This window comes from Canis lupus, chromosome 11, assembly GCF_003254725.2.
Source record: "Canis lupus dingo isolate Sandy chromosome 11, ASM325472v2, whole genome shotgun sequence".
NCBI lineage: Eukaryota > Metazoa > Chordata > Mammalia > Carnivora > Canidae > Canis > Canis lupus.
The window spans coordinates 37,125,349-37,153,042 of record NC_064253.1 but is presented as its reverse complement, the minus strand read 5'-3'; the positions used below and the strand labels follow the sequence as shown (position 1 = coordinate 37,153,042).

At 38.6% G+C, this 27,694-nt stretch overlaps 1 protein-coding gene across 2 annotated transcripts in view; it reads right to left on the bottom strand.

Moving 5' to 3' along the window:
• SH3GL2 (SH3 domain containing GRB2 like 2, endophilin A1) overlaps positions 1-27,694 on the bottom strand; it is a 212,836-nt gene that overhangs the window by 46,212 nt on the left and 138,930 nt on the right. For both annotated transcript variants that reach the window (XM_035697304.2, XM_025432295.3), the window contains exon 2: positions 6,238-6,306. In XM_035697304.2, coding sequence (XP_035553197.1) covers positions 6,238-6,306 — 69 coding nt within the window. The remainder of the gene's footprint in view (positions 1-6,237; positions 6,307-27,694) is intronic.

The window sequence follows — 27,694 nt, the reverse complement described above, 5'->3', positions numbered from 1 at the left end:
GCAGGTAGGAAGCTGACCAGATTCTAACTTCTCTCCATCTCTGTCCTTGCTAATAATGTCTGGGAGTCTTTTTTGCTAAACTATACTGTGTTGGTCATGGACAGGCTGAGGGCCATTACCCTGTGAGAACCCTGAATGTGCCTTATTAGGTACTTGCTAGGGAAGTTATTTTTTTTTGGGGGGGGGAGTTATTTATATACTTAAACTGGCAATGTCCAAGCACATATTCTCTTATTAATAGGGCTGATGTAATTAACATGAACTAAAGATTTCCACTTAAATAATTTATCCTAGCTTGCAAGAACTCATTTCCATTTGAGAACAGCAGTTTAGCTTTGAACTTACATAGGTCATGATTTCCTCAATGCCCCAATTTTCCTACTACTTGAAAATAAGTTTTGATGCATCCTAAATCACAATCTCCATTGCTTTGAGCTGTCGAGACTCCATTTCTTTAACTAACCTTGTCTGGATGAGGGTAGAGAGCCATTAGAGAAGGTTGTTTAGAGGTGAAACTGTAAATATGTATAAAAACATGTATATTTTCAGGTTATAAAAACTCAAAGTAAAAAAAAATTTTTTCTGAAAGTAAAAGCCCAGGCATATATCCTTCTGGTCTTTTTTCTTCTATTTTCTCAATACCACTATTTTAGCAACTCTCGTACTTGGGAGTCAGGAGGTTCTTCCTGCAGTCTCCAGCCTGGTGATTTACAAGTTTGAGTAGTGAGAAAAAGAGCTTTCTTAACTCACTCTACTCACTGTAACATTTTTCTTTATCAGGCAAAAAGCAAGGATTGGCACACTGTGGCCACTGAGCCAAATCTGGGCCACTAGCTATTTTTATATTTTTTAATGGTTGGAAAAATTCAAAAGAAAAATACTATTTCATTGCACATAATAATTACAGGAAATTCTAATTTCATTGTCTTTTGATTGGAATGCAACAATGCTCCTTCCTTTTAGTCATCATCAATAGTTGCTGTTGCTTTTCAACAGCAGAAGTGAAAAGTTACCACAAACGCTCTCTGATCCACAAATCCTAAGGTGCTTACAGAAAAAGTCTGCCAATCCCTGGCTAATGTTCTATTTTTACCATGTGCCACACTGAAGGTATGGATGCTGATCATTCCACCAGCTGCCTCAGCCTCTAGAGACAAGACATAAGAGAACCAAAGGTACTGGACTGACTAGAATAAGTTATTGTTCTGAGGCATCTGGATATTACCTTTTCTGCTGGAGAAAAAGTAGTCATTGCGTCCTGAGCCTAGGTGACAACACCCACAAACTACACAGCATTCCTTGTGGGGCACTTTGTGTGTGACTTTATATGGTCAGATACTGACTGCATCCTCCCAGATGCTGTCACAGGGACATAGGAGCAGAGTTTAAGAACAAACAGGTATTTTAAAATGGAGGACAATTTTTGGGTTTGGTCAATAATAAATAGATGAATGAAGCACTCACTTGGTCACACAAAAAGCAATTTTAACATGCCATATGAAACACTAAAATCTTATCAAATTCTTAATTTTTTTATCACTGGAGAAAATGAACCTATTAAAAGATCAACATACCTACTTAAAGTAATGAGAACCCTGAACGAGACACCTAATTAAACAGAGACATAATGAAAACAGCTCCCTGGGAAAGTTTGTCTGGCAAACAGGTTGGCCCCATAAGGATGTTTTAATAGTTCCCTACTGACTTGGGAGAATTAATGTACCTGTTCCCAAATTGCTCTGGTTTATAGTAGTTATTTGGTATTCAGAAAGCCTGATTAATAGTGTGTTGAAAAATAAAAACAAGGCATTAGGCAGAGATTTCCCCACTGTATTTTTTTTTTTTTTTTGGTAATCTTCTTACGCATTACCTTTAATGATATTAGCACAGAAATGTATTGTAAACATATCACTGAGAAGAAACCTGACTTCCCTAAATTTCAGGACGAGGAGAAAGTTGTCTTTGAAGCTCATCTTGTTTGAGGCTCTTACCATCTTACAAGTTTATGCCAGCAAGGAAGGATCTTAGTACAGTCATCTACACCTTCTGTTTGACTACCACATCCATGAGGAAGACATTCATGGGCATGATAAAAACTCCTGGGTGCACTCAGGGATATTACTCAGCCTGCTGGCTGGGACTTTATACCCTTTTCCTTCATTTGGAACAAACCACCAGAATTCAATGAAGTGGTATTATTAAAACGTGACATTATTAGTAACAAATTACTTGCCAGAAAACTCAAGAGAGATGATGACTAGTGTGCCATACACCACTGTCACACTGTGGTTTTAGCAGTGATGAGGAATTCAGTTATAGCCAAGGCTTTTTTTTTTTTAAGCAGTTCTGACAGCTAAAAGTTCTTTCTTACATTGAGCCTGACTCTCTCTCTCCAGAGTTTCTACTCATTAATTCTATTTTTACCGTTTGGAGTTATAGAGAAAGATGTAACCCCTTTCCACCCAATGACTAATTAAACGTATTAAGATAATGACCACAGGACATTCTATCAGCCTTTACCCCATATCCTACTAATAAACTCACTCTTTCTCAGTCTTATATGGAATGACATTCTTCCCATTCTTTCCCACCATCCTGCTTGTCTTAAAAATTGAGGCTACCCTTAAGAAGAATTCCATTCTCACTGAAGTGATACATAGCCACAGTTCCAATCCTATGACTTCTTCCTGTTTCAATAGAAGGGATCTCCCAGGACACTTTTCAGGCTACAAAGAGGCACTATACCCCTTCATTTGGACTTCTACATTAACCATATATGTAGGAGCAAGAGAAAATTGCAGGATTTAGCTCAGGCAGCCTCTGCTCTAGGAAGTTTCCACTGACTTAACCAGACTGAGTAAGGTCTTTCATGGAAATCCTCGACAAGGCATCAAGGACCATGTCCTGTGAGCCACATGATTTATGTGCCCATTTCTTCCATCAAAACTGGAAGTCCCTTAAAGGCAGGAACTGTGTGTTAATCATCTTCATATTCCTGGTATCTGGTTCAACACTTTACACGTGGAGGACACATTTACAGATATTCCATATGAATTAATATAACCACACACACGAGGACACACATATACAAAACTGTGGCAACAGATGGAAATTTGAGAAAGTAGTAGAGATCACTCAAATTCTAGAACTTCCTCTTGATAAAAAATCTGTAGTTTCTCAATAAACAAATCTTACAGTGTCTATATCACAGTAAGAAATTTAGTCTGTACTTAACAAATCTTGTAAGCAACAGATATCATTTAAAACTAACACAGAAACAATTCTATGCAAGGCACTTAAGAGGAGGAAAGAAATGGCTATGGGCAGGGCTCCTGCAGAAACAACAGAGCTGCAGGATTCCATCCAATCAGCTTGGGGAGCTGTGAGGGCTGGGAGACACGTATGTAATTTTACTGCGTCTTGGCAGGGGAGGGGTTAGGGTGGCTGATTAGAGAAACAACCTCTAGGAATACCCAATTCTCTCTACCAGTAGTGCTGCTTGATGCAAACCTCTAATTCATTTCATTTTGTTGTCTAATTGCACCTCTGAAAACATAGCTGAACAAAAAAGTCTCTCTACCCCAAATGCTTGATGATCAGAAAACCAACTGTGGATAGGTGATTCTTTTGTAGGCTTGAGAATACTGAGCTAAAATATTTGTGTGAGTAATCAACAAATTAACAGGACAAACCAAAAGATTTTGGATTCCAAATCCAAGACATGTGCTTTCCAATTGCCACACAATCCTTTACCTCTAATGCAAATTTAGCATGGGTAGAGAGTGTAAAATTTGCCCAGAGCCATAAATGAGCATAAAAAAAAAATGTCTGTAGTAAAATGAAATAAAAAAAAATTTCCACACTGTTCTGAAATGTAAATCCCTTAATTTACTAGCTATAAACCCAAATAAAAAAAACACAGGTGTGTTCCTCAAAAGCAAAAGTTTTATTTTTTTAAACTCCAGGAATATATTTTTTGAAACAAAAGCTTCAGAAACTGGTTATTTTCTAAGAAATAGAAATAAACTTTACCCTTAGACCCAGAGGAATACCTTTAGGTCTTTACCTGAAGTAAAATACTTAGAAGATCCTCTTTCATTTGAATTATTTTGCAAGATTGTCACAGATTCAAAGGTTTGATTAGTTGCTCAGTAATAAATTCTACTCTATTCTCTCAATTTCCTATTCTTTTGAGTTTCATTTAAGAAATGGAAAGTTTTCCTTAGCTTAGTCAGTGAGCTACCTAGCTTAATATCTTTAGTCCTGGCAGATGCTGAAAGCTGAACTAAAATTCTGATTCTTTAGTTCTAAATTCCTAAATGCCTGACTAATCTGTCATTAACAACATGGCACTGAAGAGACGGGCTATACATGCCCTCCTGAGGGGAGAGGGAGGATTCAAAGGATAATGGGTGAAGGGATCAGGAAATAATGGGTGGAGACAGAGGCTGGTGCAAATTAATAGACCCACAAGCTGCTCTTTATGAGGCATGAGGAACTCCAATATTACAGGGAGTGGAAGAGTCAAGTCATTCTAGGCAAATGTGTCAGGATCTGGTCTCAGATGCTATAGAAGATGGATGGGTAGAGTACCATTTCCAGAACTATAAACAGCAGAGGCTACTAGCTTTGGTTAAAGATCAAGTGGTAACTTAGAACTGTCCAGAGATAAGAAATAAGGACAAGCGCTGACTTCATTTGTCCTACTGGGGGCAAATACCTGTCAGGCATTAGGTGTAAGAGATTGGCCTCCAAGACTTCTGGTTGGGACTCAGGACTATTATACTAAATCTCCTCTCTCTTAAGTACATATGCTATCAGTGAGGTCCATTTCAAGAATTTAGCCAGAATGACCAGTTAACAATACATAGTCTCATTTCACAAGATCTCTGTCTCTTGGCAACTCATTTTTTTTTTTTCAGGAACTCCAATGTGTCCTGTTCTTTCTTACTTGCTGTTCCCTTTACCAGAAACATTCTCTAATAACTCCTATTCGTCCTCTACAATATCATTAAAATATTAGGAAGGCTTTCTGCAATCACCCTGTGTGTGTTTCCTCTGGTTCAAGCTTCTCCAGCACCATGTTTTGTTAAACCAGCCACACTGGTCAATATTTGTCCAAAGTTTGCCTTCCCCACTAGACTATGGAATTTAAGCAGTCCAGACTGTTGTTTATCAGCTCACTGCTGTATCCTACATCTTGGCTCATAAGAGGCACAAGACAAGAATTTGTTGAATTCATCAATGAACTCAAAAGAAAAAAAAAAACTGAAAAAGACAAGGCACAAAGCACCTAGGAATTGTCTTTGTTTGGCTCTTCACACAAACAGCACAACTGAGACAGCCTGTTGGAACTGATGTGAAGTAAAAATGTGGTTTTCTAGGTAACTATAGGCTTTCAACATCCTCTCTCTTCAAGTACACCTTCTGTATTCCCAGATCCCTTTACCTATCAGCAATTGCATGCCTGAAACAATTCTTTGCACTACATGACACACACCCTTCACCATAAGCCTAAATATCACTTGCTATGAAGAGTCTCAAAGAGAAAATATGGCGGATGTCACAAGAATCAAATGGGCTATTTTGTTTGCTGCCTCCATCCTTACCTGCTGAGAACCTGCTATTTTTCAGGCAGAACACTAAATGACTTACGTTATTTTTAATCCTTAATAAAAATCCCCAAGTAGGGATTAGTATTCTCATCTTATTTTTACACAAAAATAAGAGACTCAGAGCAATAAACTGACTTGTGGGACAAGCGGTGCAAGTGTAGCAGGGAAGGGCCAAGTCCAGCAGGCCCCTTCATGACTTCTGTCCACCACCCCTGCTGCCACTGGCTGGCACAGCCCTGCCAAGAGGTCCACCAAAGCCAGTCAATGATTCAGACTCTCCCCAAACACTTGGGACACCATTCCCACCTTTCTCTATTTCCTTCCCACCTTATCCTGATTCAAACACAACTTCATGTTGTCCCTATTTGGAAAAGCAATGATAAAACTCACCGGGAAAGTATATTATGACATTTCACCTTTGCTGAGGTTTTCTCAGGGTAGTGCAAAGGGAAGACAGGATGCTTTGCATCTTCTGTTTTAAAATATACACTAAAAAGAGAATGTATTTTAAAATAACAAAATGCATTTTCAGATACCAGAGGAAAGTAGTTTCCCTTTCCTCTCTCAGTATGCCAGACAACTTCATGTCAAAGGGAGCTAGCTCTAAGTGGTGAAGACTTACCCGCTCCATCTCTTTGAAGTCATCATCTAGCTTGGTTCCTTCAGCTCCTCCGACCTTCTCACTCACTTTCTAAAGAAAAGAAACAAAAAGGAGAATAATAAGGTTTCTTTTTAAAATGTGTGTTAAAAGTTTCAAGCACGTTAAGAAACATCATCTAATATAATCTCACTACCGTTCTCTGACACAGGTGGACAGTCCTATTCTCATAGGAGGAAACTGTTTGGCTCAGAATATTTAAACAACCTGCCAAAGACCAGGCACGAAATAAGTACTGAAGTAAGAATTTGAACTTATTTCTTCTGCTTTCAACCCCAGGGTTCTTTATTATATACATTATTATATAACTAATCACTAATATTTTCCTTTTGAAACTTCTAAAGAACAACACCATCATACAATTATAACTTCCCTCTGATAATGGCTCTAAAATGCTACCTAGGTAGAAAATTGCTACTTCTTCAACCTATTTCTCAATGGGCTATTGAATAGATAATCACAAGCATCTATCAAACTGGTAAGAAAAAAATCAGCCTAGCTGATCTTCAGATAAAAGGACTTGAATAGTAATCTTACAAAGCCAACTGTAGCTGTCTACATCTTTATAAACATGAGATAAACCATATGGAAAGAATGTGAGGGCATTTCTTTGCTACCCAATCAATTCCCATTATGATCTGTTTTATATTCACCAATTTACATATGCAAATGATCATTTTCCACATGTAGAATTCACGTTCATTAAAAAATTAACTATCTTATTCTGTTCTGAGATAAAGATTTAAATTAAATATAATAAAAATGTATGAATGAATCACAAAAAAAATAGTTTCATCAAAGGCAGGAAAATTAAATGCTAATGACATGAGACTTTTCTCTTAAAATTCTCTAATTATAAAGGTAGATGCTTTTCACTAAGATGTCACTGTATTACATAAAGTATCACAGATATTGAAGTATGATTTTTCATTTCCTTCAATAACCACTGGATTAAAGGGTTCTGCATGTCCTTCACTCCTGCTTTCTGCCATCAGGAAAACCTTTAGAGGAGACCACTATTAGTAAAACTGAGAGTATGAATTCTATCACAACTCTGGACCTGCTGTATACCAGATGCTACCCATTTCATCCCAGCAGTATTAACAGAAGGAATGTGCTGTGATGAAAGGCCACAGCATAAACAGACTCCCCTACTTTGGTGATGTACAAAGTGGTTATAAAATAAAGTAGTGTAGTAGAATAACCTAGGTCTGAACCCACAAGATAGGCAGTAAATCCTAGTTCCCTTGTCTTTGCAATAAAGTATATACCTGCTTATGGTATCTTGGTTTCCCCTATCAATTTTTTTCAACTGTTGTGTCAAATATTGAGAAGAATCTAGCAATTTTCATTAATATAGTACAACCTTAGGTAAACAAAGGCCAATTATTAAAAGTGTAAGGTTAATAAAAATATTAACATCTTTCATTTGTATAGCTGACACATACTTTCACCTGCAATTTATCATCTAAGATCACAAGAACTATGCAGAGTACAATTATTCCCATGTTGCAGATGAGAAAACTCAGGGTTGTGTAAGTTAAATTGCCTGTCGAAAGTAGTGATCCTTAGCTAGGAAGAGGTGGAACCAAGACATAAGAGTAATTTTCCCAAGCTAAATCCTAGGCTTCTTTCCACCCCCAGCCTAGTGTGGGGGAGCTGTCCATGGTGCTGGCCCTCTCTGCCTGAAATTCCATTAGATTTGGCTACCTCAACCCTTGGTCCTTGACATTGGCCCTCTCACTTAACCTGTGCCCTGAATGATGCTAGTTATCAACTATTTCAGCAATCCATACAGATCCAGGATTTGTCTGGTATCCATACCACCTAATCTAAAGGCTAATTGTTATCTGGAGCAGAAGTCTTTGCATGTTTTTTTAAAGATTTTTACCAAACCAGAAATGGGGGTGAGAGACCCCAGAACCTGGTTTAGAACCTCCGGGTGAGATCCAAGTACCAGGGATACAACCTGCATGTTTGAGAATAAGTTATAGAAAATCAGGAATAGAAGGGGTCTTACAAGTTATTAATATCAAATTTTTGCTATCATCAACTTTTTACTGCGATTTCTACAGATTCACTCCCTTTTACTTTACTCAGTGATGACAGTTTTGGCTCATATTTCAGCCCCTCTTGTACAAGGTCTTACTATTCTTGGAGTGCATGGTTTTCAGTTAAACTTGGACTGGGAAACTCTAATCTAGTCAAATTCTTACAAAATCAAGAAATATTTACTTACACAATCCCCAATCAACTGTCTCTCAGTTTAACCTGTCTCCAATGTCAGGGAACTCATTACATCCCAACATCCCATTTTGGTCAAAAATAGACCCTCTTATGACCTATGAATGAGACATTTAATTTTCATTTACAAAACTGTCACCAAAAAATAGATGACAAATGTCTCCTCCATTTTTAGTAACATTAGAGAATTCTGGTAACCTTGGGTTAATCACATTTTGATCATCTCTGGGAAATAAAATATGGCCCTCATCAAAAGCACAAAGTCTATATCACACTTTCAATCCCAAATTTATCAATTGAAGAATGATTTTAACTTCTCCCTTTTCTGCATCTAAATATAAGTTAATGGGCAGCCCAGGTAGCTCAGCAGTTTAGCACCACCTTCAGCCCAGGGCATGATCCTGGAGACCCCAGATAGAGTTTCACATCAGGCTCCCTGAGCCTGCTTCTCCCTCTGCCTGTGTCTCTGCCTCTCTCCCTCTCTGCCTCTTTCATGAATAATAAATAAAATCTTAAAAAAATAAAAATAAAAATAAGTTAGCATTACAATAGCTGGCTCACTATATCAAAGAGAATACCAAATGGAATCACCATGGCCATTAATAATTTTGAACTAGTCCTATAATTCACTAGGAGGCTGACACATCAGCCCACTGGCTTTACGTATTGGTTTAAAATAGTGTGGTTGTGGGTGTGAGTGGGGGGCGTGCCTGGTGAGAGGTAGAGAAAGAGAAGTAAGACTGAGAGATACTAGGTTCTTTCTCTTATCTACAAAAGCTGACCTTTGAGCTTCTCTGAGAGAAACAGTTCACCAAACACACTAAATGAGGCTAGCTGTTAGATACTAGTACTGACCTGATTGGTTGGTTGATATAAAAATTTCTTATCAAATTAGATACTTAGAAAAGGCAATATTCAAAATGACATCTGCATTGTTCTTGGGGCTATTATTTTTTTCAAGTCACAAAGGATCTAAATATACCAAGACACTGAATTAAACGGTGGGCTAAATAACACGGACTCATTCCTTAGGAGTATAGCAAATATTTTCCCTTCCTGATCTTTAAATGTCATTACTAAAATTTCTATATTGGACTCTTGGGTGGTTCAGTGGTTGAGCGTCTGCCTTTGGCTCAGGTCATGATCCTGAGGTCCTGGGATTGAGTCCTACACCAGGCTCCCTGTGGAGGGAGCCTGCTTCTCCCTCTACCTATGTCTCTGCCTCTCCTTCTGCATCTCTCATGAATAAATAAATATTTTTTAAAAATAAAATAAAACTTCTATCCTTTTGTAAATAACAGTCAAGGTGAGGAATATTAGGCTCCCTGATCCTGTCTGGCCAACAATGAGTTTTGTTCTCCTTAAAACCATTTATTTAAGAATATTTTTGCCCTGCTATTTTCCAGAGAGAGAGTTCTTGAAACCAAGATTTCATAGTACTGAATATTTTCAGATACTGTTAATATACTTTGGCTAATATGCTTGCCAATTGAGAAATTAATCACCTATGTGTTTTTTTTTTAACTGATCATCAATTTAAACGAACATCAGCAAAAGGTATTTGAAACAAACAAAACAGTACAAATAAGCCAATATACTCCCCTGTATCACCTGAAATGAAACAAAAAAATCTAAAACATCAAAAAAAACAGCTCCTCTGTTCAAAACTCCCAATTGTACCCACTAAACATTGAGAGGTTATGCTTCTAATCTTATCTATTAACTCTACATATATTTTGTGTTCCAATCAAACCAACAATGTCACCTTCCTCTTATTCTTCATTGTATTCCTCACAATAGGTACTTGGTTAAGATTTGTGGAACTGAACTATAATATCCTTTTGTAAATTTTGTTAAGTTGGCCAAAGGAGGCATAAAGTGAGGCAAATAAGTCTGATCACCTCACTCTAGGACGGTCTTTCCAAAGACCAACTTTCCAAAACAGAAAAAAATATAAGACACTCAACTCACGTTTTAAATTAGAAGTCTTAATTCTGAGTCTGCAGTAGTGATGTTTCATGCTATTTTTTTCCACATACCAAATAGGAAATATGTCAAAGAGAACCAGTAGCAAGAGACAGCTTAAATAAATGACCACTGTTCACAGCCTAGAGGATGCTGCACTGCTTTCCAACAATGACTCATCCTCTCCCACATTAACTGGCACCTCTGGGAAAAAGACATTCCCTCCTCTAGTTCCAGGTCTGATTCTTCCCTGCAATGCATTTCATTTACTAAACATTGAAGACTCAGCTACCATATTTCTGACTGCCTTAATAGAGGTCTCCTTGAAAATCCTATCAGTGAAATTCATTCATGCAAAGTGATTTACCTCCTACTTCTGTTTTTATTCAGCTTTATCTCTTATTATATATCATACAAAGACAAGTTTCCTTACTATCCACCAAATGTGCTGTGTTTATTCCCTCTGTCTTATACTTGGACCTATTTCCAATTTTTCCTATCTTTTAAATCCTACTGATTATCCAACATGTTCATGCAGATCTTACCTTCTCAATCATCCTGACTGCACCCAATAGCTGGAAGTTATTAGACTTCATTTGCATTCTTAGCACATCATTTGTTGGATTACCTGGAACTAGCCACTTCATGAATAAAATTGCTGAGATCTTTGCTCATCTGAATTTTAAGATGCTAAAGGCAGGGATCATATCTTATGCTTCTTTGTTTAAAAATGTCTGAAACTGCAATACCTAACATAGTGCTTGCAAAGTAGACATTTAATTATCAGGTGAAAAAATAATCTCAATGAATTATTCTTAGGCCTAAAATCATACATATATTAAAGAAAGACCCTTAACTATGAGTTAGCACTCATTCTGTACCTCCTTTCTCAGAGTTTAATCTCTCCTCAAAAGTGTAATAAATATCTTTTGCTCTATCAGTAACAGACAAAAAAAATTAGAAAATTCAATGGTCTATGATTGTTGAATAAAATAAATCTATTTTATTTATAGCCAAGGTTAGAGAAAATTCTCTCTTCATTGTAACCATTCGACATTTACCCACCAAATTATTTTTAGAAAAATTATAATTAGCATTCATAAGATATATTCTTCCCATTAATCCTAATTCTAAATATATTAATATTTTAGTTTATATGCATATGCACATGTGTGTATAAACACACACATTAGGGAAACATATTTACATGCATGTGTGTGTATATGTGTGTGTGTGCATCCTTCCACATGAAAGTAAATACAGTACTTTTCCCAAGTGTTTTCTTTTAAATCAAAAATAATTCATGAAGTGCTGCACTGTGTGTTTACTCATATTAAAACAGAATTACTTTAACATTCTGTAAGTTAATCATAGCTAGTTTGTTCAGAATAAAAAGTAGAATACACTATCCTGCCCATCTGCATTATGGAACAATCCACAAAATTATTTATATATAAAATGAAAACTTATTGACAAGTAAGTCAATGAGAGACACATGAATCAAGATTTTAGAACAAATTGGACTTAGAATGAAGAAAGATGAATTTGGCCTGGACAATGACACCAGAGAGCTGTGTGAAAGAGAAGATGCGTAACTTCTTACTGCCTCATTTCTTCACCTCAGAAATGAAAAACAGCATCATCCAATACTGGATTTTTTAAAGAATCAAACTGGAATGTACTTCTAAAGAGCATATTATAACCTAGAAATCATTATTAAAGTAAGGGTTTATTATGTTTTAACAAGTGGTCTTACTCACATGAAAGGCAGAATTTTAAGTTGGTTTCTTCTATTTGGCCAAAAAAAAAAAAATACTACGTAATTTAAATGCATTAAAGAACAACAGTACTTAATGCACAAGTTCCTTAAAAAGAAGTTATGATAACTACCTCTGTGGGACATGGTACTATTTTCCCAGGACTTGTAGAAAGGCAACACCTATGACAATAAATAAAAGAAGCCCACATTCTGATTCTCCATGAACGTTCTTTAATCACTACTCATTAATAAGGTACCAAAAATTAATAATTCTAATACTTGATGACATATCAAATACTCAGAAGGAAATAGAGTCAAAATTACAGCAGTGCTTTCTTGGTATTTGGCTAAATACGAGTAGGATCTTGTTTTTCCAGATGGTGATATTCCCATGTTTGAAAGGCAGGGTGGATTTACTTCATGAAATATAAGTTTCACACTAGTTTCTCTCAGCTGTCATTAAATTGGAATGCTTAAATGCCATGATGTTTTGAAAGTGAATTTCAAAAAAAAAAAAAAAAATATATATATATATATATTTTCCCATCTAGAAACTTCTGACTTTCTTAGAGAATGATTAAAGGCATTTTTATTTATCTAAATTGGGCCAATTCTATTTCTTACTCTTAAGGAGAATTTGTATATTAAAGAATGGAAAGTGGAAAGATTCTCTCACATAATACAACAACTTGTGACTCCCTCCACCAAGAATTCAATAGGATGAAAACTGATTTTCTCTAAATATCTGGAACTAAAAACTTTAAAATGAGCTTGGGTGGGCTAAGCACTTCACTGTTTTTTCCAGCTTCCAATCTCCCTATCTTGTTTCTGGTCAAATATTACACAGAAAATGTAGTAACTGATTTGCATTATGTTCTAATTATTTCTGGTGTGATTCACTGGGGTTAAAAGTAATAAGTTTCAAGTCCCATTTCCTCAAAGTGAGAATTTCTCATAGTCTATGTTAGCTAATGGTCCCTCTCCAGAAATTTATATTATCACCTATAGTTTCATTTGCAAATGATCTTAGTTTTGTCTTCTAGAAAATATGAAAAAATTTACAGAATAAAAGACAACCATCATTTCTCTATTTTTCAACTTCCCAAATCAGCTAGTTCCTTATCAGATAAAGGATCATTTAGAAGGGGTGCTCATCAGAGAGAGAAAATATTTCCATGAAGTTTACTATTTCTGACAACAGAAAAAATATATACATTTTCACAGTCCATTGCAATAAGCCATTGAAATTAAACAAAATATAAAATGACAGTGTGTGCTAAAAATAGACTCTATACTTGGGGCCAGAATTATGTCATATAGTATTTTTTAAAATTCTATTTAAAGTTCAGCCATAAATTTTCTTGAGAGAAAAACAGAACTCAGAAAGAGAAACGAAAGGTACCAGTAACTCATTTGAGGTTTCAGTCCTGGTTAATGAATGACATAGAACCTAATGTCTGATGACTCAGTTGATAAGGCAAGATAGAGTAGCCCTAGGCTTTCACTTGTTAAGAGAAACTACTGGAAAGCCATTTTCTGTTTTATGAAATGAAACTACAAACTATTGAGCCTCTGTTTCCTCTTTCATAAAATGGGGCAGGCATAGGGTGTGTTAGATAACCAGGGGAGTTCTAAGGTGCCTTATAATTAAAAATTTGATATCTTTTCTGTAATAGTTAATTTGATGTGTCAATGTCACCAAGCTATAGTATCTAGTTTTTCAAACACTAATATAGATATCGCTGTGAAGATATTATATATATGTGGTTAACATCCACAATTAGTTGACTTTAAGTAAAAGAGACTATCCTTGATAGTGTAGGTGAGTCTTACCCAATCAACTGAAAGGTCTTTGGAACAAAACTCAGGTTACCTTGAGAAAGAAGAAATTCTGCCTACATATCTCATTGGTTCTATTTCTCTGGAAAACACTAATAGATACAATTCCTATCTGCTAGAGTGTTATTTATAGTACACTAAAGGTAGATAATAAATGAGGAAAAGGAAAACAAGAGAAAATACCACGTGAAGTGTTTGAAAAGAAAACACTATAGTATCTACTCTTCCCTAATAAGGGTTATTTCAATACAAATTTCATTCTGAAAAATCAAAAACAAACCATTTTTACATTAAGTCATCAAGTGAAATGCATGCAAAAGAACTCAATTTGAATACCTACTATGTACTATGGATTTTGCTACAAATAAAAAAACTAGGGGTTTCCTTTGCAAATAAGACAAGGCACATGCTACACTCTCTGGGAACTTATAGTTTGGTGGGATATATGGATATATAAACAAATCATTTCAATATAATGGGGTTAAGTACATTTTTAAAAAAGTAGACTACTTGGGCACGTGAGTGGCTCAGTCACTTGAGTGTCTGAGTTTTGGTTTTGCTCAGGTTGTGATCTCATGGGTGGTGGAATCAAGCCCTGTGTTGGGCTCTGTGCTGAGTGGGGAGTCTGCTTGAGGTTTCCACTCTCCTCCTGCTTGCATGTTCACTCTCATTAATTAATTAAAACAAAATAAATAAGAGTGTGTGTGTGTATGTGTGTGTATTTTATTTTTTTAAAGTAGATTACCATCAGAATCTAGGATGGACAATTTGGCCTTAGCTGGATAAACTTCCTACAGCTGATCCCTGAGCGGATTCTCAAATGAACGTAAGTGAGACAGGTAGAAGCTTTCTCCTGTAGAAGTTACTACATGACACAAAGCAAAAACAGAGTATTTGCAGGGAAGTACAAACATTTCAGTGCTGTGAGATATCAGAATATAAAGCAGGGAATGATAAAAATTGAAGTTGTAGGACAAAGAAGAGATTGAGTGGTAGCAGGCTTTCTAGGCCATGCCAAAGACTACTTTTTGTTCTGAGCATTGGTAAATTTACATAGTTGTTCAAGCATCACTACAATCCAGTTTTAAACAATTCTGTCACCCCAAGGGCCCATTTTTAGTCAATGCTCAACACCACCCTTAGGCAGCCACTGATCTACTCTTCATGTCCATAACTTTTACCTTTTCTACAAATGTCATATATATGGAATCATATAATAGGTAATTTTAAATATCTGGCTTCTTTCATTTAGCACAGGCATTTGAGATTCAATGTCGTTGCATGTATCAGTAGTTCAGTTCCTTTTTTTTTTCTCTTTCCTTTTAAAGATTCTACTCATTTATTTATTCATGAAAGACACACACACACACACACACAGAGAGGCAGAGACACAGGCAGAGGGAGAAGCAGGCTCCATGCAGGGAGCCCAATGTGGGACTTGATCCCAGGTCTCCGGATCATGCCCTGGGCCAAAGGCAGGCACCAAACTGCCGAGCCACGCAGGGATCCTTGGTTCAGTTCCTTTTATAGCTGAACAGTACTCCTCTGTGTGGTTATATCACATTTTGTTTATTCCTCTGTTTTTTTTTTAAGATTTTATTTATTTATTCATAGGAGACAGAGATAGATATAGATAGATAGATAGATAGATAGATGATAGATAGATAGATAGATAGATAGATAGATAGATAGATAGATAGATGATAGATAGAGGCAGAGACACAGGCAGAGGGAGAAGCAGGTTCCATGCAGGGAGCCTGATGTGGGACTCCATCCCAGTACTCCAGGATCATGCCCTGTGCTGAAGGAAGATGCTTAACTGCTGAGCCACCCAAGTGCCCCTATCTATTCTCCTGTTGATGGACATCTGAATTGCTTTCAGTTTGGGGTTATTATGAATAGTGCTATTAATATTTGTATACATGTCTGTGTCAGTATATTTTTTCATTTCCTTTGGGTCTAAACCTAGGAGTGGACCCACTGGGTCTAGTGGTAAATGTATATTTAACTTTTTAAGAAATCGGAGACAGGCAAGATGGCGGGGGGAGGAGCAAGATGGCGGAAGAGTAGGGTCCCCAAATCACCTGTCTCCACCAAATTACCTAGAAAACCTTCAAATTATCCTGAAAATCTATGAATTCGGCCTGAGAATTAAAGAGAGAACAGCTGGAATGCTACAGTGAGAAGAGTTCGCGCATCTATCAAGGTAGGAAGACGGGGAAAAAGAAATAAAGGAACAAAGGCCTCCAAGGGGGAGGGGCCCCGCGAGGAGCCGGGCTGAGGCCGGGGCGAGTGTCCCCAGGACAGGAGAGCCCCGTCCCGGAGGAGCAGGAGCTGCACCGACCTTCCCGGGGGAAAGGGGCTCGCAGGGAGTTGGAGCAGGACCCGGGAGGGCGGGGATGCCCTCGGGCTCCCGGGGACACTAACAGACACCTGCGCCCCAGGAGAGTGCGCCGAGCTCCCTAAGGGCTGCAGCGCACGGCGGGACCCGGAGCAGCTCGGAGGGGCTCGGGGGCGGCTCCGCGGAGGGGGCTGCTCGGCCCCGGGAGCAGCTCGGAGGGGCTCGGGTGGAGGAAGAGGCTCCGTGCGGAGGGGGCTGCGCGGTTCCAGGAGCAGCTCGGAGGGCTCGGGCGGCGGCTCCGCGGAAGGGCCTGCGCGGCCCGGGAGCGCGAATCCAACAGCGCAGGCTCCGGAGCACAGGGCGCCGGGACACAGCCCAGGATCCCGCCTCCCCCGGGACAGGCAGAGGCCGGGAGGGCCCAGGACAGCAAGGACGCTCCTGCCCCAGCTGAGCACATCAGCGGCCCCGCCCCGGAGCCTCCAGGCCCTGCAGACGGAGACCTCCGGAGTTCCTGCCGGAGCTGAATCCAGGTTTCCAGAGCTGCCGCCGCCACTGGGGTTGTTCCTCCTGCGGCCTCACGGGGTAAACAACCCCCACTGAGCCCTGCACCAGGCAGGGGGCAGAGCCGCTCCCCCAAGTGCTAACACCTGAAAATCAGCACAACAGGCCCCTCCCCCAGAACACCAGCTAGACTGACAACTTCCAGGAGAAGCCAAGGGACTTAAAGTACACAGAATCAGAAGATACTCCCCGGTGGTTCTTTTTTTGTTTGTTTGTTTTTGTTTTTGTTTTGTTTTGCTTTTTGATTTGTTTCCTTCCCCCACCCCCTTTTTTTTCTCCTTTCTTTTTCTTTCTCTTCGTCTTCCCCTTTTTTTTTCTTTTTCGTTTTTTTCTTCCTTTTTTTTCTCTTTCTCTTTTCTTTCCTTCTTTCTCTCCTCTCTTTTTCTCCTTTTCCCAATACAACTTGCTTTTGGCCACTCTGCACTGAGCAAAATGACTAGAAGGAAAACCTCACCTCAAAAGAAAGAATCAGAAACAGTCCTCTATCCCACAGAGTTACAAAATCTGGATTATAATTCAATGTCAGAAAGCCAATTCCGAAGCACTATTATACAGCTACTGGTGGCTCTAGAAAAAAGCATAAAGGACTCAAGAGACTTCATGACTGCAGAATTTAGAGCTAATCAGGCAGAAATTAAAAATCAATTGAATGAGATGCAATCGAAACTAGAAGTCCTAACGACGAGGGTTAACGAGGTGGAAGAACGAGTGAGTGACATAGAAGACAAGTTGATAGCAAAGAGGGAAACTGAGGAAAAAAGAGACAAACAATTTAAAGACCATGAAGATAGATTAAGGGAAATAAACGACAGCCTGAGGAAGAAAAACTTACGTTTAATTGGGGTTCCCGAGGGTGCCGAAAGGGACAGATACCAAAAGGGACCGATACCAAAAGATTGGGATCGTCCCCTGCATATTCTCAGACCATAATGCCTTGAAATTAGAACTAAATCACAACAAGAAGTTTGGAAGGACCTCAAACACGTGGAGGTTAAGGACCATCCTGCTAAAAGATGAAAGGGTCAACCAGGAAATTAAGGAAGAATTAAAAAGATTCATGGAAACTAATGAGAATGAAGATACAACCATTCAAAATATTTGGGATGCAGCAAAAGCAGTCCTAAGGGGGAAATACATCGCAATACAAGCATCCATTCAAAAACTGGAAAGAACTCAAATACAAAAGCTAACCTTAAACATAAAGGAGCTAGAGAAAAAACAGCAAATAGATCCTACACCCAGGAGAAGAAGGGAGTTAATAAAGATTCGAGCAGAACTCAACGAAATCGAGACCAGAAGAACTGTGGAACAGATCAACAGAACCAGGAGTTGGTTCTTTGAAAGAATTAATAAGATAGATAAACCATTAGCCAGCCTTATTAAAAAGAAGAGAGAGAAGACTCAAATTAATAAAATCATGAATGAGAAAGGAGAGATCACTACCAACACCAAGGAAATACAAACGATTTTAAAAACATATTATGAACAGCTATACGCCAATAAATTAGGCAATCTAGAAGAAATGGACGCATTCCTGGAAAGCCACAAACTACCAAAACTGGAACAGGAAGAAATAGAAAACCTTAACAGGCCAATAACCAGGGAGGAAATTGAAGCAGTCATCAAAAACCTCCCAAGACACAAGAGTCCAGGGCCAGATGACTTCCCAGGGGAATTTTATCAAACGTTTAAAGAAGAAACCATACCTATTCTCCTAAAGCTGTTTGGAAAGATAGAAAGAGATGCAGTACTTCCAAATTCGTTCTATGAGGCCAGCATCACCTTAATTCCAAAACCAGACAAAGACCCCACCAAAAAGGAGAATTACAGACCAATATCCCTGATGAACATGGATGCAAAAATTCTCAACAAGATACTGGCCAATAGGATCCAACAGTACATTAAGAAAATTATTCACCATGACCAAGTAGGATTTATCCCTGGGACACAAGGCTGGTTCAACACCCGTAAAACAATCAATGTGATTCATCATATCAGCAAGAGAAAAACCAAGAACCATATGATCCTCTCATTAGATGCAGAGAAAGCATTTGACAAAGTACAGCATCCATTTCTGATCAAAACTCTTCAGAGTGTAGGGATAGAGGGAACATTCCTCTACATCTTAAAAGCCATCTACGAAAAGCCCACAGCAAATATCATTCTCAATGGGGAAGCACTGGGACCCTTTCCCCTAAGATCAGGAACAAGACAGGGATGTCCACTCTCACCACTGCTATTGAACATAGTACTGGAAGTCCTAGCCTCAGCAATCAGACAACAAAAAGACATTAAAGGCATTCAAATTGACAAAGAAGAAGTCAAACTCTCCCTCTTCGTTGATGACATGATACTCTACAGAGAAAACCCAAAAGTCTCCACCCCAAGATTGCTAGAACTCATACAGCAATTTGGTAGCATGGCAGGATACAAAATCAATGCCCAGAAATCAGTGGCATTTCTATACACTAACAATGAGACTGAAGAAAGAGAAATTAAGGAGTCAATCCCATTTACAATTGCACCCAAAAGCATAAGATACCTAGGAATAAACCTAACGAAAGAGGTAAGGATCTATACCCTAAAAACTATAGAACACTTCTGAAAGAAATTGAGGAAGACACAAAGAGATGGAAAAATATTCTATGCTCATGGATTGGCAGAATTAATATTGTGAAAATGTCAATGTTACTCAGGGCAATATACACGTTTAATGCAATCCCTATCAAAATACCATGGACTTTCTTCAGAGAGTTAGAACAAATTATTTTAAGATTTGTGTGGAATCAGAAAAGACACCAAATAGCCAGGGGAATTTTAAAAAAGAAAACCATATCTGGGGGCATCACAATCCCAGATTTCAGGTTGTACTACAAAGCTGTGGTCGTCAAGACAGTGTGGTACTGGCACAAAAACAGACACATAGATCAGTGGAACAGAATAGAGAACCCAGAAGTGGACCCTCAACTTTATGGTCAACTAATATTTGATAAAGGAGGAAAGACTATCCACTGGAAGAAAGACAGTCTCTTCAATAAATGGTGCTGGGAAAATTGGACATCCACATGCAGAAGAATGAAACTAGACCACTCTCTTGCACCATACACAAAGATAAACTCAAAATGGATGAAAGATCTAAATGTGAGACAAGATTCCATCAAAATCCTAGAGAAGAACACAGGCAACACCCTTTTTGAACTCAGCCACAGTAACTTCTTACAAGATACATCCACGAAGGCAAAAGAAACAAAAGCAAAAATGAACTATTGGGACTTCATCAAGATAAGAAGCTTTTGCACAGCAAAGGATGAAGTCAACAAAACTCAAAGACAACCTACAGAATGGGAGAAGATATTTGCAAATGACCTATCAGATAAAGGGCTAGTTTCCAAGATCTATAAAGAACTTATTAAACTCAACAGCAAAGAAACAAACAATCCAATCATGAAATGGCCAAAAGACATGAAGAGAAATCTCACAGAGGAAGACATAGACATGGCCAACATGCACATGAGAAAATGCTCTGCATCACTTGCCATCAGGGAAATAGAAATCAAAACCACAATGAGATACCACCTCACGCCAGTGAGAATGGGGCAAATTAACAAGGCAGGAAACAACAAATGTTGGAGAGGATGCGGAGAAAAGGGAACCCTCTTACACTGTTGGTGGGAATGTGAACTGGTGCAGCCACTCTGGAAAACTGTGTGGAGGTTCCTCAAAGAGTTAAAAATAGACCTGCCCTACCACCCAGCAATTGCACTGTTGGGGATTTACCCCAAAGATACAGATGCAATGAAACGCCGGAACACCTGCACCCTGATGTTTATAGCAGCAATGGCCACGATAGCCAAACTGTGGAAGGAGCCTCGGTGTCCAACGAAAGATGAATGGATAAAGAAGATGTGGTTTATGTATACAATGGAATATTACTCAGCCATTAGAAATGACAAATACCCACCATTTGCTTCCACGTGGATGGAACTGGAGGGTATTATGCGGAGTGAAGTAAGTCAGTCGGAGAAGGACAAACATTATATGTTCTCATTCATGTGGGGAATATAAATAATAGTGAAAGGGAATATAAGGGAAGGGAGAAGAAATGTGTGGGAAATATCAGAAAGGGAGACAGAACGTAAAGACTGCTAACTCTGGGAAACGAACTAGGGGTGGTAGAAGGGGAGGAGGGCGGTGGGTGGGAGTGAATGGGTGATGGGCACTGGGGGTTATTCTGTATGTTAGTAAATTGAACACCAATAAAAAATAAATTAAAAAAAAAAGAAATCGGCAAAATATTTTCCAAAGTGACTTACCATAAGACCTTTGACTTTTATCTCAGCAATGATGGAAAGCCATTAGCAGGTTTTAAGCTGTAGAATGCCATAGCTAAATTAATTTTTACATCATTAGATTACAAAGTGAAGCCTGACTTGAAAAAAAGAAGGCTGGAGACAAAGACACCAATCAGAAGGTTACTACTATCATTCAGGTGGAAGATGAGGGCTCAAACCAAGCACTCTAGGAGTAAGGATGGACTCAGTAAGTTTTTAGGGCATAAAGTAAGTAAGACTTTGTGATTCATTAGATATAAGAGAAAAGCAGAGAACTCTAGGATGACTCCTAGTTGTCAGACTTTGATAAATGGATGGATGAATACAAATGAACAAAACTCAGCTATAGATTCACTGGGTTGGAGTACAAGTAAAATATGTCCAGCAGGCAACTGGATATATGAATCTGAGCCTGTAGGGAGAGGTGAGGGCAAGAGAGATTTATGCAGAGTCAGCACTTTATAGTTGATTTGTAAAACCAGAAGACCAGCTGATGAGATCGCTCAGGGAGAACATGTACCAGCAATTGTTATAAATCAAGAACAGCACCCTGAACATCACCAATAATTAAGGGCTAGCAGGGCAAGAAACCAACAAAAAGGACCATGAAATAAATGTCAGAAACTAGAGGGAGAATCTGGAAAGAGAGGGACCAAAGAAACCAAGGAATTAATTTCTGATGAGTATAAGCAAACCCAGAGAATGGAAGTGGAGGACATGGTGTGGTGGTTAGAACAATCATGCCAAAAGCTATTAGAATTCAAGAGTCTGACAGCTCTGTGACCATGTGAACTGCTATATTTGTGATACAGGGTTAGTGCAATGGTCTCAAAGGCAAAATACATGTGATCTAAAGGATACCAGGAATCAGACAACAGGACCTTTATCCTCCTAATTCTGTATCTAGTATTTCTTCCCTCTCACTTTATGCCGATAGAAATATCATTTGCAACCACAGGAAATGCCCATGCAAAGCAGAGTGACTGACAGCTGAGTCCCAGCTGCCTTGCAGAGCAAGCAGTTCCAAATATGCCCTCTTTCCATCACTATGTATGGATACATCCCAGGTAGTACTTCACATCCTCCACACATCCCAGGTAGGTACTTCAGCTTTGCAGAGAGAAAACGTCAGAAGCAAACTGCAAGCCAAGGGGTATCTGAAGACACATTTCCTGCAAATATTTTACACATCAATGTCACCAAGTGTGGCAGCCAAGCTCTATTCTGAGGTAAATGCTCTTCTCCTCCTAAGCCAAAGGAAGGCAACACCATGCACACAGCAGCAATACTAAATCATATGCTTAACCTTAAGCAACAATAGGGAAAAGATAGGAAGAGACTTCAGAGATAGTCATGGAAGTGATGGACAGCCACTTGGCATTCAATGAAGAGATACCAGACCCACAACCTTTTACAGAAAATCGCTGACCTACTGACAGATGAATTAAACTGAAAACAGAGAATAACCTCATCAAACAAAAAGACTTCCATCCAAGATATCAAGTTTGATAATTCACATATGTGGAAATTTCATCATCTGAACCAAAAATTTTAAAAAGCATCTTAGTGACAGGACAGATACATAGATTTAGATTTCATAAAGATTTCATCCAATTCAGGGCAGAACTTCCTAAATGCTGTCTAAGAAGACTACGCACTGACAGATGTATCAATCTGCCTCTACTGCCAGCTTCAAGTCTGCTGCCTGCACTGCAGCCAACTCTCTAGAGACTCATACCTTGCAGGCTCATGCTGAAGTGAGAAGGCAAGTGCTGGAGGCTCCCCCCATCACAGACATTCTTGGTCTGCTTTTTGATCCACAGTTTCTAGTATTGGAACTTCATGTGTCCTCTGTTCCTGCAGGGTACATGTAACAGGAAAGGCAGCTATAATAATAGCTGGAGCATATACTCAGAGTAATGTCACTGCATCCCATACCATCTAAGAGCTAACTTGTTTCCTCTTTTCAAGTATGCTTTCAAGATCTAGAAAAGAAGCTACTGATTGTATCGTCCCATTTCCTACTGCCTCAGTCAACTATGTACCAATAGTTGTATTTCATACTTTTACAAATATATATATGTGTGTATGTATGTTTATATTTATATATATATGGCATCTGATAAGCAACAGGAAATATAGTTGGATTTTCTATAGGTTTGGAGTTGCTCATAGTTGTGCATTAAATTCGGGACAGGCTCTAAGCACAATTCTAGCATTCCAAACTAACACTGATGGCTTCCTTTTCTTTCAAGTTTTGCCCCTTGTTTTTTTAGTCACATAGGAGACTTGCTCTTAAATGAGATGACTGTTTGCAGAGCTCTAATAAAAATATGCCAAAAAGTAAAATGGAAAGGCCACAGGCTAGAGTATTCTCTTTTTAATTCTGCTTAAGCTTATGAATGTGCTAATGTCAGCACCTCCTGGTGAGTAGTAGGTGATGAATTCAGGGACTCTTAGAAGATGTTTTCTTATTTGTTCAAGTTGGACATGAGAGGAAGGACAGAGAAATATTAAGAAAGGACAGACTTTTAAGAAGAGGCTGGGCACCTGGGTGGGAAAGTGAAGTCAAATGGATACCAAGATGGGGGCCCAGTATCTCTCTGCTGCTTTGAAGTCTCTTGTCCTTAAGGTTTGGGAAGTAGGGGGAAAAAGAATGAATTAAAAATTTTAACAACTTTATTGAAATGTAATTTATATGTCACAAAGTTTACTCATTTGCAGGGTACAACTCAGTGATTTTTAAAGTATTTACAAGTTGTTGGATCACCATAATCTAATTTTTAAACAGTTTCATCATACTAAAAAGAAACTTTGTACTCATTAGCATCACTCCCCGGTTCCCTCCCCCAATTTTATTCAATTCCCCATCTCTTGACAAGCATTATTCAAATTTATGTCTCAGCAGATTTATTTATTTTGGAAATTTTACCTAAATGAAATCATCTAATTACATACATCTTTTATGTCTGGCTTCCTTTACTGAGCACAATGTTTTCTAGGTTCTTATACATTGCAGCATGTGTCAGTAGTTCATGCCTTTTTTTTTTTTACAAGTTAGTAACATTCCACTATAGGGCTGTATAAAGCTACCTCACAGGGCATTCATGAAGATCACAGAAGGTAATAAGGTAATTAAGTGGTCTGTCAACTGTAAAGTACTTCACCAATGCAAAAGATCTGTGTCATTAACCTATAAACATCACTGAGAACACTTCCCTAAGAGTAACAAGGTGACATTACATGGAATTTCATAGACATGTTGACAGTAAGGCAGAGGTTTCCAGAAAGCTTCTACCTAGGACCTACCTGTGATAGAAAGAAAAAATAGGAATACATTCCAAAATACAGGCCAATTAAAGGTATGAGGGCCATTAACATATGGCATTATTCCCAGTGAGTATCTTAAGAGCAAAATGGTATGCCTGTAGATGCTTGTTACTAAAGATGAATTTGAAATTTTACATTTTAGAATGTAATGCTATACTGAGAAGGCACTTTTTAGAAGTGACCTCTTCTTGTCAAATCAACTCCTTTTACCAAATGTATCAGTTCACTGAGTTATTAGCAAGAGTGTAAGTAAGAGAAAATGAAAGGAAAATGAACACATTCAGAAGCCTATACAATACAGTTTGTTTCTTGTGGGGATTTTTTTTTTTTTTTTTTTTTTTTTGGCAAAGTGAGGAATTCCAATTATGATTTTGGGTGAGGACTGTAGGAAAGAGTAAGTCTGGTTGCCCATTAGAAGAGATGGGTAGGAGTAAACATGGAGTCCTGAAGGGAATACACCATCTCACAGGTACCTGTGTGTGCTGGAGAGTAGGGAGGAATGGCAAGGATGGGAACTCTGAGGAAGTGAGGGCAAGATAAACAGACGTGTTAGGGTCAGACAGTCAGTCAGTACTAAGGATAGGACTGACACCCAGGTCCTGAATCCCAGATCCAGGAAAACCTGTTTCCCAGGAAAGAGTCCACTTGGGTTGGCTGTCATAAATAGACGGCAGCAGCATTTATGGACACTTTAATGTGCAAAAATACTTTAGGATGTCTAACTTGTTTTCAGTAATTTTATATGGCTAAAAATTGTTACTAAAATGTTATTGGTAATGATAATTTTTTAAATCAATTCAGTTTTACTGCCCTTCAGTAATAAATCCATAACTTCCTTCCTTTGCCTATATGCCTCCTGAATCACTGTCACTGAATCAACTGTACTCCCACACATGAAATGTCCAATGCCCTTGGGGCTCACACAGCCTCTGAGCCTAAGTCTACCCAGCACTTGTTAGACTGCATTTTATATCATGTCATTTAGTGGAATGGCTCTCCAACTTTTGAAAGTTACCAGAAGGCAGGGATTTCAACCTTGTTCACCTCTTTTTCTCAGTGCCTAACACAGCCCTGGTGCTCAGCTGGTCTGCAACATATGAGGAGAGGAGAAGGCAATGGAAAAGCACACTAACTTCTGCACTCATTTGATCTGCTTTTTCCTTGAACTTCCTTTTTCTATTCAATTTTATTTGCTGGTATTCCCTGAAACAATCATTGTAGTTGCCTTGTCTTCTTTCCCTTCTGCCAGTGACAAAGCTTGAAGGCCAAGGGTAGATACAGAAAAGAGGGTAATTAGCAGTAGCTCTGGACATATTCTCCAATGGTACCATCTTAAACAGGTTTTTGTTTGCTTTTATGCTGGCATGACTGTTGATAAAATCTAATGAAAAGAAGTTAGAGAAAGAGGGTAAAATCAAGAGTTGGTCTACTCAACACTCACTTCAAACAGCAGGATCAGACAAGGCAGCCAGTTCTTTACGTGCTTGTTTTCTACCATGACCACCACAACAGAATTTGGCTACTTTCTAATACCTGTCATTAATTTATTTGAAAAATATTTATTATATGTCTTTTATGTGTCAGGCACTAAAGATGCAGTGAAGGGGATATGCAAAGGCCCTGAGGAATATGAAGGTAAGACTGGCTCTTCCAAGAGGTTAGAGAGGGAAGGAGAAAGCATCCAAGATGAAGCTAGAGATGCCAGAGCCAGAGCCTACAAACCCTTTTGGGCTAAATGAAGGCCTTTATCCTTAGAGCAATGAGTGCAAAACATGAGAGGATTTATGATTTTATAACATCACATAGTCACTCAGTCACATGAGAGCTTGGCGTCACAAAAGATGCTGCTTTAGGAAGAGGTCTGATTCCTGCTGTAAGGGCTATAAACATTGTGCTTTCATTTGCAGAGAATCGTGACTGTCACAAGTCTGGCATGCACAGGAGAACATATGGCTTCTCTCTGGAAAAAGTCCTGCATGCATCAAATCCCAAATTTGCTAATGAAAACATCCTGTTCTTTAAGTAGACTTAGAGAACAACACACACATATGTATGTTTTGTTGCTGTTGTTCTTTTGTTTGGGTTTTGGTTCCCCTCCCTACACAGCACATGAAAACCCACAGCAGGACTTAATTTTCTGAAACCTAAAAGAAATTTTCCAATGAATTATTTTATAGTTTCCTAGAAACTGTTTCTCTTGAGTGAATTACCATCTACTCTTACATAATACTTCCTAACTTAGAGTATGTATCAGCATGTCATTTAAAGCTTAGGAGATTATCTTTAGCAAAGCATAAGGCCTTAGATACCACACGACTGCTAGAAGAGAACGTTATATTGTAAAGTACAAAAAAAAATGGTGAGAAAGTATGTTTCAATTTAATTGCTATGGTGCATCCTCTCTACTAGTTAAATGCAGGCATCTTTTTTATTCTCATAATGAATTAATTCTACTCAAACAGGTATGATGAGAACAAGCCTAGATAGAAATTGGATTTTAAGCACCACAAGAAACAGATTCCCAAAGAAAAATTAAAAATCAAAGAGTAAGAGGAGTTTCACAGAGAAATCCAGCACTCAAACTCCAAAAGGTAAACACCCATGTAAAAGCCACTGGGCCTTTAAAAAGCTAAACTTTTTGCCCATTGTTATGGATAGTTTTAAATAAATAAAATGTAACAAATATAATTTAAACTCCTTTCATGCTCCATGCCCTCAAGACATAGCTGTCCTTCCCAATGACAGTTTTGCTCTTTTACAGCCCAAGTGGCTGTCTTCATTTGGAGATCCCAAAGCAGTAGCTGGGACATGGGTAGAGAGGCAGTGGTCCTGCCAAGCAGAGTGGGGGAGTGGGTGGGACAGAGAAATGCAAGGCCAAGAGCATGTTCTGAGCTGGAGTCAGGCAATGTGGCTTGATCCTGAAGGATCCCTGTGAGGAACCATGCAGAACGCCCCTCAGTATTGCTCCCTGGAGGAACAGGAAGCTTAGGCAATCATCTGACTCCCATTGGGTGAAGGCTGGCTACAGGTGCTTTAACTGATATGTCAGAT